At 42.7% G+C, this 14,854-nt stretch overlaps 1 protein-coding gene across 1 annotated transcript in view; it reads right to left on the bottom strand.

Moving 5' to 3' along the window:
- The window catches only part of dchs1a (dachsous cadherin-related 1a), a 201,063-nt gene that overhangs the window by 15,715 nt on the left and 170,494 nt on the right, over positions 1-14,854 (bottom strand). The window contains exon 12 of the mRNA XM_087284281.1: positions 62-187. Within this exon, the coding sequence (XP_087140407.1) occupies positions 62-187 (126 nt within the window). The remainder of the gene's footprint in view (positions 1-61; positions 188-14,854) is intronic.

The following is a 14,854-nucleotide window of genomic DNA, read 5'->3' as shown; positions in this document are numbered from 1 at the left end:
ACATTGGCAGAAATGAAAAGCATATCCAAGAGTAAATTCCTCTAATTAAGCACTTCAGTACCTGTCAAAGCATAAACGCCTTGGGCCTCCCTATCCAAAGCTTTGGTGGTAGTTATGACTCCTGTCACCGGATGAATACTGAAATCATCTCCCACAATGCTTCCATATGTCACGATTCCATTGGTCCCTATGGAAAAACAACAAAGACATATAATATACACTACTAACTAGCTTGTACAGCCTCACCGTTCAATTTTTATTGATTTTATTTAAAATATCTTTAAAAAAGAGTTTATCAAATAGCAGTGAACTTCTCTACAATGTCTTCACATTCTAAATAGCTTTAAGTCACATCAATTATCAGCTGGGTGAAAAAAAAAAACATTCTTAAATTGTACTGCAGGACAGACCACTAAACTGCTTTACAAATGGCATGTTCCAATAACCCATGATGGGTTGTTATACCCATTGTGGGAACACATTCAAACAGATGAAACTATTCAGTTGAAATTTCATCACCATACAAAACATGATAGAAAACTATGTTATATATATAATGCACAGAAACTTCTAGGAAGAGTATGCTGATATTCAATTATCCAATATATCAAGTTAATAAACAATAATATTGATATTGTGGGCACTTCAAAATTTTATTTAAACTTTTAGAGCACTTTTTAAGAATGTTTCCATTGTGCTTAAAGACTTAATTGGTTAATGGTTCACACAAAACACAAAAACACTTTCAAACGGTAATCTGGCCTTCGAGATTTAAGTGAAGTTTATTCATAAACTAATTTCGAGAGGATCACGTGCTTATGATTTATCACGTCCAGTCTCGCATTTGCTAATCACTAATCTTCCAATCATATGAGCCCTAAGGCACCATAAATAGTCTAAGTTTCCAGTTCACTTTATCTTCGTTTGGAAGAAGCAGCTTCACCGTAGCTAGCTCCGTTGAAGAACCAACTCTAAACCAGCATGGACAACTAAAGCAGCAACAAGCTACAATCTTCAGGATCTTCATTTGGAAGAACGCTCTGCTCTGCTCATCAACTACAAAAGCTACAAGTGCTACAAGCTACAAAAGCTTCAACCTACAATCTACAATATACAATCTAAAAGCTTCAATCTACAAGCTACAATATACAAGCTACAGCAACAACAACAACAACTACTATTGCTACCATTTCAAACAACTACAACTCCAACAATTTCATCAACAGCTTAAACAACAACCTTCCACTTCAAAGAGCCTCCACAACGCATCTGCTGTGTCTTCAACCTTATTTCCCAGCAAGATATAAGCCAAACTCCAAAGCTATTGCAATAAAACGGAACCCTCACCTTCTCCTAGCAGTACACATGCTATCCATCGTTTAACAGATTGTTTGCTGGAATGTGTTCAGCAGAGCAGCAGCTCCAGCCACAAACAATGTTGAATTTGATCAACAAAATGGCCGCCAGGCTTTTTGCACCTTTTGCATGGCCTGACTGAAACTCCTTAAGCCAATAGCTGTAAAGATAAGCGTCTCCATCCAATGAGCTAAAAGACTGGAGATGGTCCCGCCCTCTCTCTTGACTCTGCTGCAAAGACCTTATGAATGAATAGGCCAGACACGCTTGTAAATTTAGTTAAAAAAAAAAAAAAAAAAAAAAAAAAAAAATTCCATTTGACATTTAACTTCTGAAAAAAAAAAAAAAAAAAAAAAAAAAAAAAAAAAAAAAATTATTACCCAACCAGTAAATATTAACAAGCTATTGAAAAACATTATGCCATCAAGCACAGAAGTCCAATTGTAATACGCCAGCGACTCATGTGTTGATTTACAAGCGTCATATAAGATTATATAGCAAGTCAGTCGGATGTGAAAACGGCAAAGAAACAAACTTCCCACTTGACTGTTATAAATACAAATTTAAACTTCACTATCACTTCACATGCTCAGTCTTCAAGGGGTACCAGTTTTCCAGGACCACCAGACTAGCCATATCCCATGTCCTCAGCTCTCCATTCATCTGTCATCCCGTTAGGAGACGAACACCCACCCCTACCATCCTTGCACATCGTATCAATGAAGTCATCGGACCATGCATTATCAAAAGCGCTTCCATTTACAGCCGCCCATGCCCTTATTAAGATGCCTCGCATGGATATAAACTAAAACAATTTTCATGTCTGCCATACTTGTATTATTTTGCAAAGATTTAATTTCTGATTCTCTTTGTTTTTTCTATTTTAGAGATCATGACTGCTGGCTCCAGAAGCTGACCCTCATCCAACCTATTACACTCCACATCCTCTTCACAAAGGATACATTCCATTTTTCACTTTATCCAATCTGTCCTAACCTGCAGTCTGCAACCTCTGAACCTGAAACCGTCGATTATCTTATTAAAAAGAAATCGACAACAACTTCATGATTGGAACTCCAAGGCTCCTCCTTTTAATATCTTGCGCATTAGCCCCATTGGTGTCGCTACTCAAAAAATGTTCTGGCAAAAACGCCTTGTAGTCGACCTTTCGTCCCAACACAATTGCTCCTTTCCTAGCATTAACAGCACTATTCCATTGGACGAATATTTACTTAACTACTACGACATTGATCAAGAGATCTCTCTCATAAAGATAGCCAGTCGTAACACCTGGCTAGCCAAAGAAGACATTTCCCCTACCTTTAAAATCATGCCAATCCACCCAGACTTCTGGCACCTTTTGGCATTTATTGGCGAAATCAATTCTATTTTTCGGATGCAAAAGCAGCCCAAAAAAAAAATATTTGACATAATGTCAGAAGCTTTATGCTGGATTCTGTCTAATATTTACGAAATACCATACCTCATTCACCTTCTAGACGATTTTCTTATTTCCCCCCCGTCATCTCCTCCAGCCAAACACCTAGCGATCACCCAGCAGGTTTTCGCTGATCTCGGAAGGACCCAGTACTTCAATCGAATTTCTGGGTATTAATCTAGACTCGCATAAATTCCAAGCATCCCTTCCTAAAGAGAAAATCAATCGAATAATTTCTCTATCCCAAATTTTCCTTGAAAAACAGATGTGCACACAACGAGAACTCCTACCAATTCTCGGCCATCTAAATTTCGCTATGCGCATTATTCCTTTCATTTCCCACCTCCATCAATTATCCACCACAGTTCATGGTTTAGAAGAAACAATTTTTCTCTCCAAACCCAGTCGCGATGAACTTTGCTTATGGATCTCTTTCCTTAAGCAATGGAACGGCTGTTCCTTTTTCTACAGCGACTTGATTGCATCCCCTATTGACATCAACACATACACAGACGCTGCCCCTCCAATAGGTTACAGTGGCTAATATAAAGGACACTGGTTTGTCTCAACATGGCCAACCCAATTGTAATTCCATTCCAAAGACCAATGTTTTTCAGCCCTCTTCCAATTCTACCCTATCATCGCAGCAGCCATCCTGTGGGGGGACGAATGGTCTACATCTAGCATTCTCTTTCACTGCGATAACGAAGCTACAGTGCATTGCATTAACAAAGGACGCTCCCACTCCCAATCGCTTATGCCATTTTTAAGACACCTTATCTGGATATCTGCTAAAAAACAATTTATCATGATTGCTGAACATGTACCTGGTTGCAAAAACCAAATCGCTGACTCTCTCTCTCTCATTTCTCTTTGCAGATATTCTGGCAACTAGCCCCGGAAGCAGACCCTCACCCAACGCCGGTCCCTCCTTATTCAGTAACGATATTTCCATAAACCACCCACTTCATAATCTTCATCAAACTTCTCTATCTCTTATCCTACAAGCAATAGCTCCCAGAACCCTCAATGCCTACCTCACAGCATGGAATTCGTTCAAACAATTCCATACCATGCTAGACAACCCATTACACTCAAAATCCTTACCTCATGCATCTACACCCTCTGTAAAGGTTACATTTCCTCCCATACAGCCCGCACCTTAGATGCTATGTTCAATCTAGCATTTTTTGGGGGGTTTCTTAAATGTTCTGAACTAACAGTTACATCCAAATTTAACCCTCTACTCCACCCCACCATCTCAGATCTAGCTTTGCAAGACAGGGAAACTATCTCTTTCCTTATCAAACAAAGCAAAACAGATTAATTCCAGAGAGGACACTCTATCCTCATTTTCAATATTCCTTCACCTACACGCCCATTCCAAACCCTCTTAGCCTAGAAAATCTCAAGAGGCTAACCCACTGGCCCCGCTTTTTACTGATGACGCTAACCGTCCAGTATCTCGATTCTGGTTTCAAAAACACCTTAAAGAAATCTTTCGCCTATCAGGTTTTTTCCCAGAGCCCTTTTCCAGCCACTCATTCAGGATTGGCGCAGCCACTACAACGGGCTCTCACACCATCAGATCCAGACCCTTGGTCGCTGGTCTTCTGAAGTTTTCAAATCTTATATACGTCTCAGTAAATACCACCTCAAGAAAGCCCAACAGGCTTTAACCAACCCCCAAGCACCTCCTCACACGGCTCCAACTCAAAAAGGTGTCTAACAGAGCCTCGACTCTCGCAAGAGTCATCCAAACCAAACCCCGCAGAAGCCCAATTGTCCACCCATGGCACCCTTACATGTTTGCCAAGGACTCCCTCAAGGGCCATTGCAGTTAGCATCTTCTGCAATCACCAATAGCTATTTACAGATGCAGACGTTTGTATCCACATGTTCTTTGCGCATTTACTGCGTTTGTACATATGTATTATATTTGTGCTTGTTCCCTTCTTCCAACTTTTCCAAATCTTTTATCCTTATAACCCTACTTTTCAGCCTCTCGTTCCTTTCTTCTCTACACTCCACTCCCAACTAATCTATTTTACACTCTACCTCTAATGATCTTGTTTCTACTGTCTAGACTCTTCAGACACCCGAAGGGGCCCCCTTGAGCTCCAACTCTTGCAGGATTCGGCCATAGCGGCCACAGTCCTTTCTTCTTCACGATGTTACTTATTCTTTTTCCGCCTAGACTCTTTCTCCAAGCTCCAAACCCCGCAGGGGTCCGCTCAAGCTAAAACTTCTTCACTCTACTTCAACTACCTCTCTTCTCCTTATGACTCACCCTCTAGCTCTGACCCCCACAGGGGTCGCTCCGAGCCCCAATCTCTCGCAAGAGTTATCCAAATCCTCTTTCCCACTCACTGATATCTATCTCCTCCTATCCGCAATCTACCCTCAAGCTCTGACCTCCACAAAGGTCGCTCAGAGCTCCAACTCTCACAAGAGTTACTCTCTTCCACTCACTGCTACCTATCTCCCCCTATCTACACTCTACCCCCAAGCTCTGACCTCCACAGAGGTCGCTTCAAGCTCCAACTCTCACAAGAGTTACTCTCTTCCACTCATTGCTCCTCCCAGCTACACTCTACCCTCAAGCTCAAACCTCCGCAGAGGTCACTCCTATCTACACCCTACCCTCAAGCTCAAACCTCCGCAGAGGTCACTCCTATCTACACCCTACCTTCAAGCTCAAACCTCCGCAGAGGTCGCTCCTAGCTACACTCTACCCTCAAGCTCAAACCTCCGCAGAGGTCACTCCTATCTACACTCTACCCTCAAGCTCAAACCTCCGCAGAGGTCACTCCTATCTACACCCTACCCTCAAGCTCAAACCTCCGCAGAGGTCACTCCTATCTACACCCTACCTTCAAGCTCAAACCTCCGCAGAGGTTGCTCCTATCTACACCCTACCCTCAAGCTCAAACCTCCGCAGAGGTCACTCCTATCTACACCCTACCTTCAAGCTCAAACCTCCGCAGAGGTCGCTCCTATCTACTCTCTACCCTCAAGCTCTAACCTCCGCAGAGGTCACTCCTATCTACACCCTATCCTCAAGCTCAAACCTCCGCAGAGGTCACTCCTATCTACACCCTACTTTCAAGCTCAAACCTCCGCAGAGGTCGCTCCTATCTACTCCCTACCCTCAAGCTCTAACCTCCGCAGAGGTCACTCCTATCTACACCCTATCCTCAAGCTCAAACCTCCGCAGAGGTCACTCCTATCTACACCCTACCTTCAAGCTCAAACCTCCGCAGAGGTCGCTCCTATCTACACCCTACCTTCAAGCTCAAAACCTCCGCAGAGGTCGCTCCTATCTACACCCTACCTTCAAGCTCAAACCTCCGCAGAGGTCGCTCCTATCTACTCCCTACCCTCAAGCTCTAACCTCCGCAGAGGTCACTCCTATCTACACCCTACCCTCAAGCTCTAACCTCCGCAGAGGCTGCTCTAAACTCAAACTCTCACAAAGCTCCATCTTTCGTAAGAGCTACTCTCCTCCACTCTCTGCTCCATACCTTCACTCTACTCTGGCCCCCGCAGGGGTCACTTAGAGCTCCAACTCCCACAAGATTCACTCAAAGTTCTCTTTCACTGCTTCAAACCACCTATTCTCCCCTTCTTCTTAACCCCGAAAACCATGACCCCCGCAGGGGTTCCTTCAAACTCTAACTCCAGCAAGAGTTATTAGAATCCTCTTTTCACCCTTATTAATCCTATCTAATTAATGCCCATGCATTTAATCTCTTTTCTTCTATTATATCCAGCAGCCGGATATAGCTCTAAATTTCCTGCCTTTTGGGGGGTTTTTTCTTCGAATACGCGGCTGCTGTCCCGAGCGATTAATTCTGCATTTTGGGGAGTTCTGAGATCCACCGAGCTCAGGCTCCCTTCTTGCTCTGCCAACGGGAGGAAGCCCCGGGCTCGAGGAGCCCTTGAGCTCGGGGCTCTCTCCCGGGACAGCATGCCAAATAAGCTTTGTAAATCATCAGCTAAGTGTGAACTCTTGAAGTGAAGTTTATTCATAAACTAATTTCGAGAGGATCACGTGCTTATGATTTATCACGTCCAGTCTCGCATTTGCTAATCACTAATCTTCCAATCATATGAGCCCTAAGGCACCATAAATAGTCTAAGTTTCCAGTTCACTTTATCTTCGTTTGGAAGAAACCCCCCTCCTCCCCTATTCTCCTCCTTTACCTGTAATTGGGCGGCACGGCGGTCCAGTGGTTAGCACTGTGAACCACACAGCAAGAATACTGCCGGTCCTAGTTCGATAGGACCGGTGAGTGTTTCTGTGGGGAGTTTGTATGTCCTTCCCGTGTCCGCGTGGGTTTTCCCCGGGCTCTCCGGTTTCCTCCCACCATCCAAAGACATTCAACATACTTAACAATCAAGCTGGTCTAATTCCTTACGTTCCCTTAGCTACAGCGGCAGGGGAGTTCTGAGATCCACCGAGCTCAGGCTCCCTTCTTGCTCTGCCAACGGGAGGAAGCCCCGGGCTCGAGGAGCCCTTGAGCTCGGGGCTCTCTCCCGGGACAGCATGCCAAATAAGCTTTGTAAATCATCAGCTAAGTGTGAACTCTTGAAATGTAAATGTAAAAATGTCAGGAGACGAAATATTACTTAATAATCCTGTGAATATATATATATATATATATATATATATATATATATATATATATATATACATATATATATATATATTGTACATTAACATTGTGCATTAAGGCTTCAATGGATCCTTTTTCACAAGACTTTAATGAGACGCGTTTAACAGTCATCAACATCTTAATCCCTTGAAAGTTTGTAATATTAAAGTAATATTTTACATATAAACATTTATGTGTATTTACGTATGTCTTATATCATTTTTGCATCAAATACAAAACAATAATTACCGCTTATGCAAGGTGTTTCTAATGCCTCGTCTATGGGGCAGAACAGTAAATTTGATGTTGTTCTCTCTTCTGGCTGCCATTATCAGTCTCACACAATTTATTTCCTTCTTTCAAGAGTTCCCACTTAGATATGCTTGACACTTATAGCAGGTTTGGCATGCTGTCCCGGGAGAGAACCCTGAGCTCGGAGATATTTGAGCCCAGGGCTCCCGCCCGGTCTAGAAGCATATCAGGAGAACCGAGATCAGGTAGGTCTCGATCGCTCCCCCTTTTGAAGGGGAGAAAAAGGAGGAGATGGGGTGGAAGGGGGGATTCTTCCAAAATGAAGATCGTGCAATGGGGAGAAAGTGATCCATTTATACTAAGCTAGGATCATTCTGATTGGATTATTACTGATTACGGATGAGTGGCCAGCGGTGCACAATCATATCACGTGCTCCTCTCGAAATTAGTTTATGAAACTTCACTTCAAGAGTTCCCACTTAGATATGCTTGACACTTATAGCAGGTTTGGCATGCTGTCCCGGGAGAGAACCCTGAGCTCGGAGATATTTGAGCCCAGGGCTCCCGCCCGGTCTAGAAGCATATCAGGAGAACCGAGATCAGGTAGGTCTCGATCGCTCCCCAAAAAATGCCTCTAGCTCGGGACAGCAGCCGAGTATTTCAAAGAATTTCCCCCAAAAAGCTAGAAAGTTTTTACTATATCCGGCTGCTGGATATAGTAATTAAGGAATGAAGAAAGAGTAGGGGGCTCCAGTTGGAGCAAAGTTTGAAACTGGCTCCTGTGGAAGCCAGAGCGGGGGAGGGGGTTGGGTGGAGACTAGTGAAGGGGGGCCATAAGGGGTGGGCGGGGTTGGCTCATTAAGAGTCAAAAATGCTCGAGGAACACTCCAAACAGAGATAGAGCAGGGAAGTGGCAGCGCTATATATAAATATATATGTATATATGAGAGAGTATATAAATATATATATATATAAAATGGGATAATCTAAGGCCTAGAGGGGGTGAACAGGAGACTTCTGAGTCAGAATGGGCGCTGCAGGAGTTGGGTGCAGCAATTTTTTATTTTGCCATCTCTAGCAGAAATCGTGAAGTGTGATTTGGGCGGTGGAGATTTCTGCTAGAGGGTGAGTGGCAAGTTTGGCCAGACTCTTGCTGGAGTCGATGCTCGTGGAACACTCCGACTGGAGATGGAGCGGGGAGTGACAGCGCTCTATATAAATATATATCTATAAACAAAAGTCCATAGATATACATATATAATGAGTTTCAGTGGCCTGGGGGGGGCAGTGACTGACCCCTGCGGGGGTCGGCGCCCGGGGAACAGGGCAAGCTGGCCTACTCTAGCAGGAGTCTGGGAAAGGGGATTTGGACAGTGAAGACTCCTGTTAGAGGGTGACGGGATAAGTTAGGTGCTCGAGGAACACTCCGTTAGGAGATGGAGCGGGGGAGTGACAGCGCTATTATAAATATATATCTATGTACAGGTGTATATAGATATATATATATATATATAAATAAAGATTGCTAAGGCCTGGAAGGGACGGTGAGACGACCCCTGCGGGGGTCGTAGCTCGGGGTAACACTTCTGCGGAAGTCAGAGCTTTAGGGGGGGCGGGGTCCGGCAGGAGTCGGGAAATGGGAGGGGGCTGTGAAGACTCCAGCGGAAACGGCCAGGGTGGCGGGGTGACGGGGGGCTTGGATGAAACTCCAATTACCTATGTGGCTGGGGGAGGAAACTGAGTGTTACTCAGGCTAGAAGGAAGAAAAAGAAGAAGGTGGCTGGGTCACACCCTCGCCCTTGAGTGGATGTGGGATTATGGCTGACAAGAGCCATCTGGGCTTCTTTGGGGGGCCAGTGGCTAGGACGCATGTCTTGAAGGCATCAGGTGACCACCTTTCTAGGATCTGGATTTGTTGCTGCCCTTTGTACTTCTGTGATGGCTGCTCATATTCTGAAACATAGTATACAGGAATAAGAGAAGTAATTCAACACCTTTAATACTTTTCCCACACATTTAAAGACCTTTTCACCATTTCCAATCAAAAAAGCTGGTGAGATTTATCTTACGGAATATTTACTAAATATTAAAATGTAACAAATGAATCCAACTAAACATTCGAATACAGACACATGTATATTAAAATCTAGCCGATTCGACAGGTTGTCACCTATAGAGCTGCAGACTGATAGTGTTGCAGTAAACAAGCGGCAAGCTGTCAAACCTTAGTAGAATTTTACTGATTACGTAACTACCTAGTATCCTGATATTCACGGCTTGAATAGTCAAACTTAGCATACGATGATACCTTGTTCAACAATAAATGTATTACCTTGTAAAGGAATCTAAGACTTTCTAATACTTTAAGCCCTCAAACTCCTCTATATTGACTTATCAGCCCCCAACACCTTCTGATACTCCAGAGACACCCTGTGTAAGAGTGACTGGGAGTTGATCTGAGGGATACCTGTGGAGCAAAGAACTGCAATAAGCATCTCTTAAATCAGAATCGTGTGACAGGGCGGTTGTGTCATCTATAAATGGGAAGAAGAGGGGGGGGGGGGGTGCAGAAGGAGAATGAGGCTCGGCGGAGCGACTCTGCTATAGCGGAAGTACAAATGATAGTCAGCATTGGAGCGTTATGAGTGCTAAATATTGTCAATAGTGATATGAAGAGTAAAGGGGGGGGGGTATATGTGAATATGTATCAAGGGTGTGGGCTGTATAGGCAGAAATTATCTTTGCGAAGAGTGTAAATGCATTAGGAATGGATGAAGAGTGTGATGGGTTGAATGAGGGCAGTTTCAGGAGCTGGCAGTCTTGAACTCTAAAATGGAAAACAAGAGAGAATTAGAAATGAAATCTTAGCAACATGGCACATGTACAGCAGACATGATTAATTGTATTGGCTGATATTCGTGGGAGGAGTCTTCATAAGTGTATGGATGATTGTGAATGGAAGCGCCTTTGTTAATGCATGTTCCAATACTTAATGTCACAATGTGCTAGGGTTGTAGAAGTGGGCATTTGTCCTCCTGCAGGGTGGTAATTAGAAGGAGAACTGAGCGTATGGGGCGTTTCTATGCTGGAAGTCCAGGAAACCTCTTGGAGAGCTGGTGAGATGATGATGGAGTGGAGTTTAAACCCCTTACTGATATAGAAGTTTTTAAAACTCGAATGTATTTAACACAAAGTATAAGTATGAAAAGCTACTCCATGGCCAGAAATGTCCTCCTCTTGTTTGTTGCAGTCGAGCAGGAAATTGTTTTCTTACTGACATTAAAAACTGACTGACATTCAGGTGTATTGATATGAGAGTCACGATTGGCGTGATACAAAAGGGTTACTGCTTGATGTGTAGGTTGTCTATCACTTGCTGGGTAATACTCATTTCAGAATTTTTTTTTTTTTTTTTTTTTTTTTTAATATATGTATATATAATTATTAATAAAATGTAAATATATCAACTGCCTACATCAAACTTAAAAAACGATGTTGCCACTTAATAGGAACTGTGTGAATGTAATGTTTATCATGGCTTTACTCCATCCATGATAAGTAACATGTCTGTAATCTCAACATGATTATTTGGCCGGAATCAAAGTCTCTGCACCTAGTCCATTCATGAATTTGTCGGGAGAGAAGGCGGGACCGTCTCCAGTTTTGGAAAGCTCATTGGATGGTGATACGTCCCCTTTAAGCTATTGGCTCCTTGGAGTCACGGTCAAGAGTTCAGAGTGCAAATGCCGGCGGCCATTTTGTAGATCAGATCGCTACAATGTTTATGCGTGAAAGTATGACTCCACTCTCACCAGCAGCTGGTTTGGATATCAGTGCACCTTTTCATGGATGTATATCGACGAATGAAGGTGTTATGGAATAATGTTTATGGATTAGATTGCCTGGTCATTTGCCTTCGAACTATTTCAGCTGTCAGAATGTTATGGATCTGCTGACCAGCGGGAGGCTGAGAGGTGAGTTCTTCATTTAAAGCGTTCTATTCACGCTGATCTTGCCAGACTTCCCTTTAAGCATGCAGGTTACCGAACGTGGACCATTAACGTTAGGTGATCTGTGAGTTCGGCTTCTCTCCGGTGGCTTGAATCGCCGGCGTCATAAGTTTAGACGAAGTTGTGGCTTGTGTAGTGAAGGGCAGATGAAGTAGAAGATGGAAGAGTTGATATGCCGGCTTCTTGTGGGGGTTCTGGCTCGATTGCTGGCGAGGCAGCTGCTGGAGTTTAGGGGAGAGCGGGGTTCTGGTTGGAGAAGTTGTTGTTGTTGTTGATTGTTTGTTCTTCCATGCCAGAAGGTTGAATGATGCTGAAGCGTAGTTTAAATGCTGGAGCGTTTGTAGCGGGAAGCATTCTTCCAAAATGAAGATCGTGCAATGGGGAGAAAGTGATCCATTTATACTAAGCTAGGATCATTCTGATTGGATTATTACTGATTACGGATGAGTGGCCAGCGGTGCACAATCATATCACGTGCTCCTCTCGAAATTAGTTTATGAAACTTCACTTTGAAAGATTTAATAACACTATTGCAGAGTTTGTTTGTTTTTTACTAAACAGAACTGCAAAAATGTTTTCTTAAAAAATGTTGTACTCTCCCATTCAATGAGCTTTAAGAGTGCATTCATACTTGGTTAAATGCCTAGTCCGAACCCAAGTTCAATAGTCCCCCCTTGGTTGGTTTGTGTTCACATTGTCTTTTTTTCCTTCTGAACCCCTGTACGCTTGCGTCATTAAGCTGCTGTTTTGTGTAATGGCCACAAAAGCAAAGCACCAAAATGAAGACGTACGCATTTCACGGTTGTTCTGCTTTTACTGGGGTCGCCACAGCGGAATGAACCGCCAACTTATCCAGCATATGTTTTAAGCAGTGGATGCCTATCCAGCCGCAACCCATCTCTGGGAAACACCAATACACTACGGACAATTTAGCCTACCCAATTCACCTGTTCCATATCTTTTGACTGTGGGGGAAACTGGAGCACCCGGCGGAAACCCACGCTTACACTAGGGTAACATGCAAACTCCACACAGAAATGCCAACTGACCCAGCCAAGCCTCGAACAGTGACCTTCTTGCTGTGAGGCAACAGCACTACCTACTGCACCACTACATCACCCCTGTGATCATCAATCATCATCAAATGTCATCAAGAATGAGTTTTACAAATTTAAAAATAGTTTTTAAAACAGTACATGTTTATAATGAATGACAGCGGTTTTATCATCTTTTTCTATCGCCACAGCTGCATGTCAGTACAATTACAAAAAAGACGCTTCAATCTCAGTTTGTGGAAATTAAATCAGGATTATTTTGTACATTAACATAACGGATGTCGATACAGCAGTGCATATTAACGTGTATCCCATCACATTTTCGGTGCAAAGTTTACCGTGCGCGCTGTTTGTGTGACGTGACTCGTTGCAGAAAGACTTGAACTCCACAACAAATAAACATTGATAAAGCTCTTACTGTAGCAAATGTTATTTGAGATCTGCTTCCTTCATGTCTGTCACTGTGCTGTTTATCGGATGCAGCCGAGGTGGAGATTAAGGCACACTCTGACAGGCATGTGGGAACGGTGGGCGGGAAGAACTAGCATTAGGGCACAGGCAACAAAAACAGCTACAGTGTGTTTATAGCAGAAACTTCCAATATTCTGAAAGCTAAAATAAATAATCTGATCAGTGTTTTGAGATGAAACTTTACAAACACACTCTGGAGACACACAAGAACCTTACATCTTTAAAAAGGTGTAAACCAGGTGCCCTTTAAATGAAGTTAATAAATAAAATTCAGTCGTATTTTGAAACTAATATTAATATAGTAACTGTAATTAAAACTGGCCATTTCTCATTGTTAATTTAATTCATTAACTAATGTTTATCAATGATACTTTAATGTACATTTTTCTAAAATATTGAACTTTATAATCTTATTGCAATTTAATTGGGTTGAAACATTTGTTTAGCCTGAATGTGTATAAACAATAAAGCAATACATCATACCTGCAAATCGGTCAATATCGTGATAATACTGCATACTGTATTAAAAGCTTCAGCATTTAATTGTTAACAGTCCTAAGCCAACTTCTACAGTAGGTATTTATTAGGGGCCCTTCGTTTATTGGTTAAGTACAACCCTGAATATAAGATGAACCTACAGTAAACAGTTTCAAAGAATGCTAATCTAAATGAAAGTGAGCCTGTGTTTACTTTACACAATGGGCTTTTCTCACGGAATGGGTAAACATGTCGGCTCACCCTGTTTTTATTTGTTTGTAGTTAATACCACTGTCTAAGCAGTTGATTTCAATCGCCCTCCCCCCGGTCTTCATATAACAGATCGCGTGCAAAAGGCGAGCAATCTGGCAGAGTGTCACCTGTTTACCTCGCTAATTGTTCATGGAGAGAGAGTTTATGATCCTTCTGTTTTATTTGCCCCTGAGTAAGTCCAAGAGAATGCAGCTCTCCTCCTCCACCACCCTCACCCCCCTCGGGCTGGCACCAATTAAAACCACACACTTTTATTTGTGATGGGTTTGGCTGTGGTATCCAGTGGTTTTGGGGAAACGCTAGCCGTAAACAAACATTCGTGTCCCTTTTAAAGAGAATGGTGTGACCGCGGCCAACCTCACAAGGTGGAAATTAACTTTTCTCACTCAATGCGTGCGTTCACACACATCGCTGGTTAGGATCAGAACAGATTATCTGAGACGTTGTGTGAATGTAAACCAGTGTTATTATGGCTGATAAATGTTATTTTAATGTGGTTTTGGAGTGATAAGGAACATACAGTAATGTGATACAAAAATTATATAATTAATTATGTTTCTAACTATCTACATTCAATAAGAAGGGATTTTACTTTAATCTGACTACTTTTAAAATTAAAATACCATCATGTTTTTGTTAGCCTGTAGGTAAAGATCAGTAACTTGTAACAAGTGAAAAAGACATTAGTCTACATGTATACATAGCAGTGTTACTTGTATTGTGTCTTGTATCAGCCTGAAGGGGTTTAAGCAAGGGATACAGTAGATCTAGGCAGTTGCTACCGCAGAATAACACCACACAGGCTTATCAGCTGTTGCATAAGACTGAAGGGCTTTATTCAGTGAAAACAACCACCTGGTTGTA

This window comes from Danio rerio, chromosome 15 (genome assembly GCF_052040795.2).
Source record: "Danio rerio strain M-AB ecotype USA chromosome 15, GRCz13ab, whole genome shotgun sequence".
In the NCBI taxonomy this organism is placed as follows: domain Eukaryota; kingdom Metazoa; phylum Chordata; class Actinopteri; order Cypriniformes; family Danionidae; genus Danio; species Danio rerio.
This window is presented reverse-complemented; position numbering and strand designations above follow the sequence as displayed.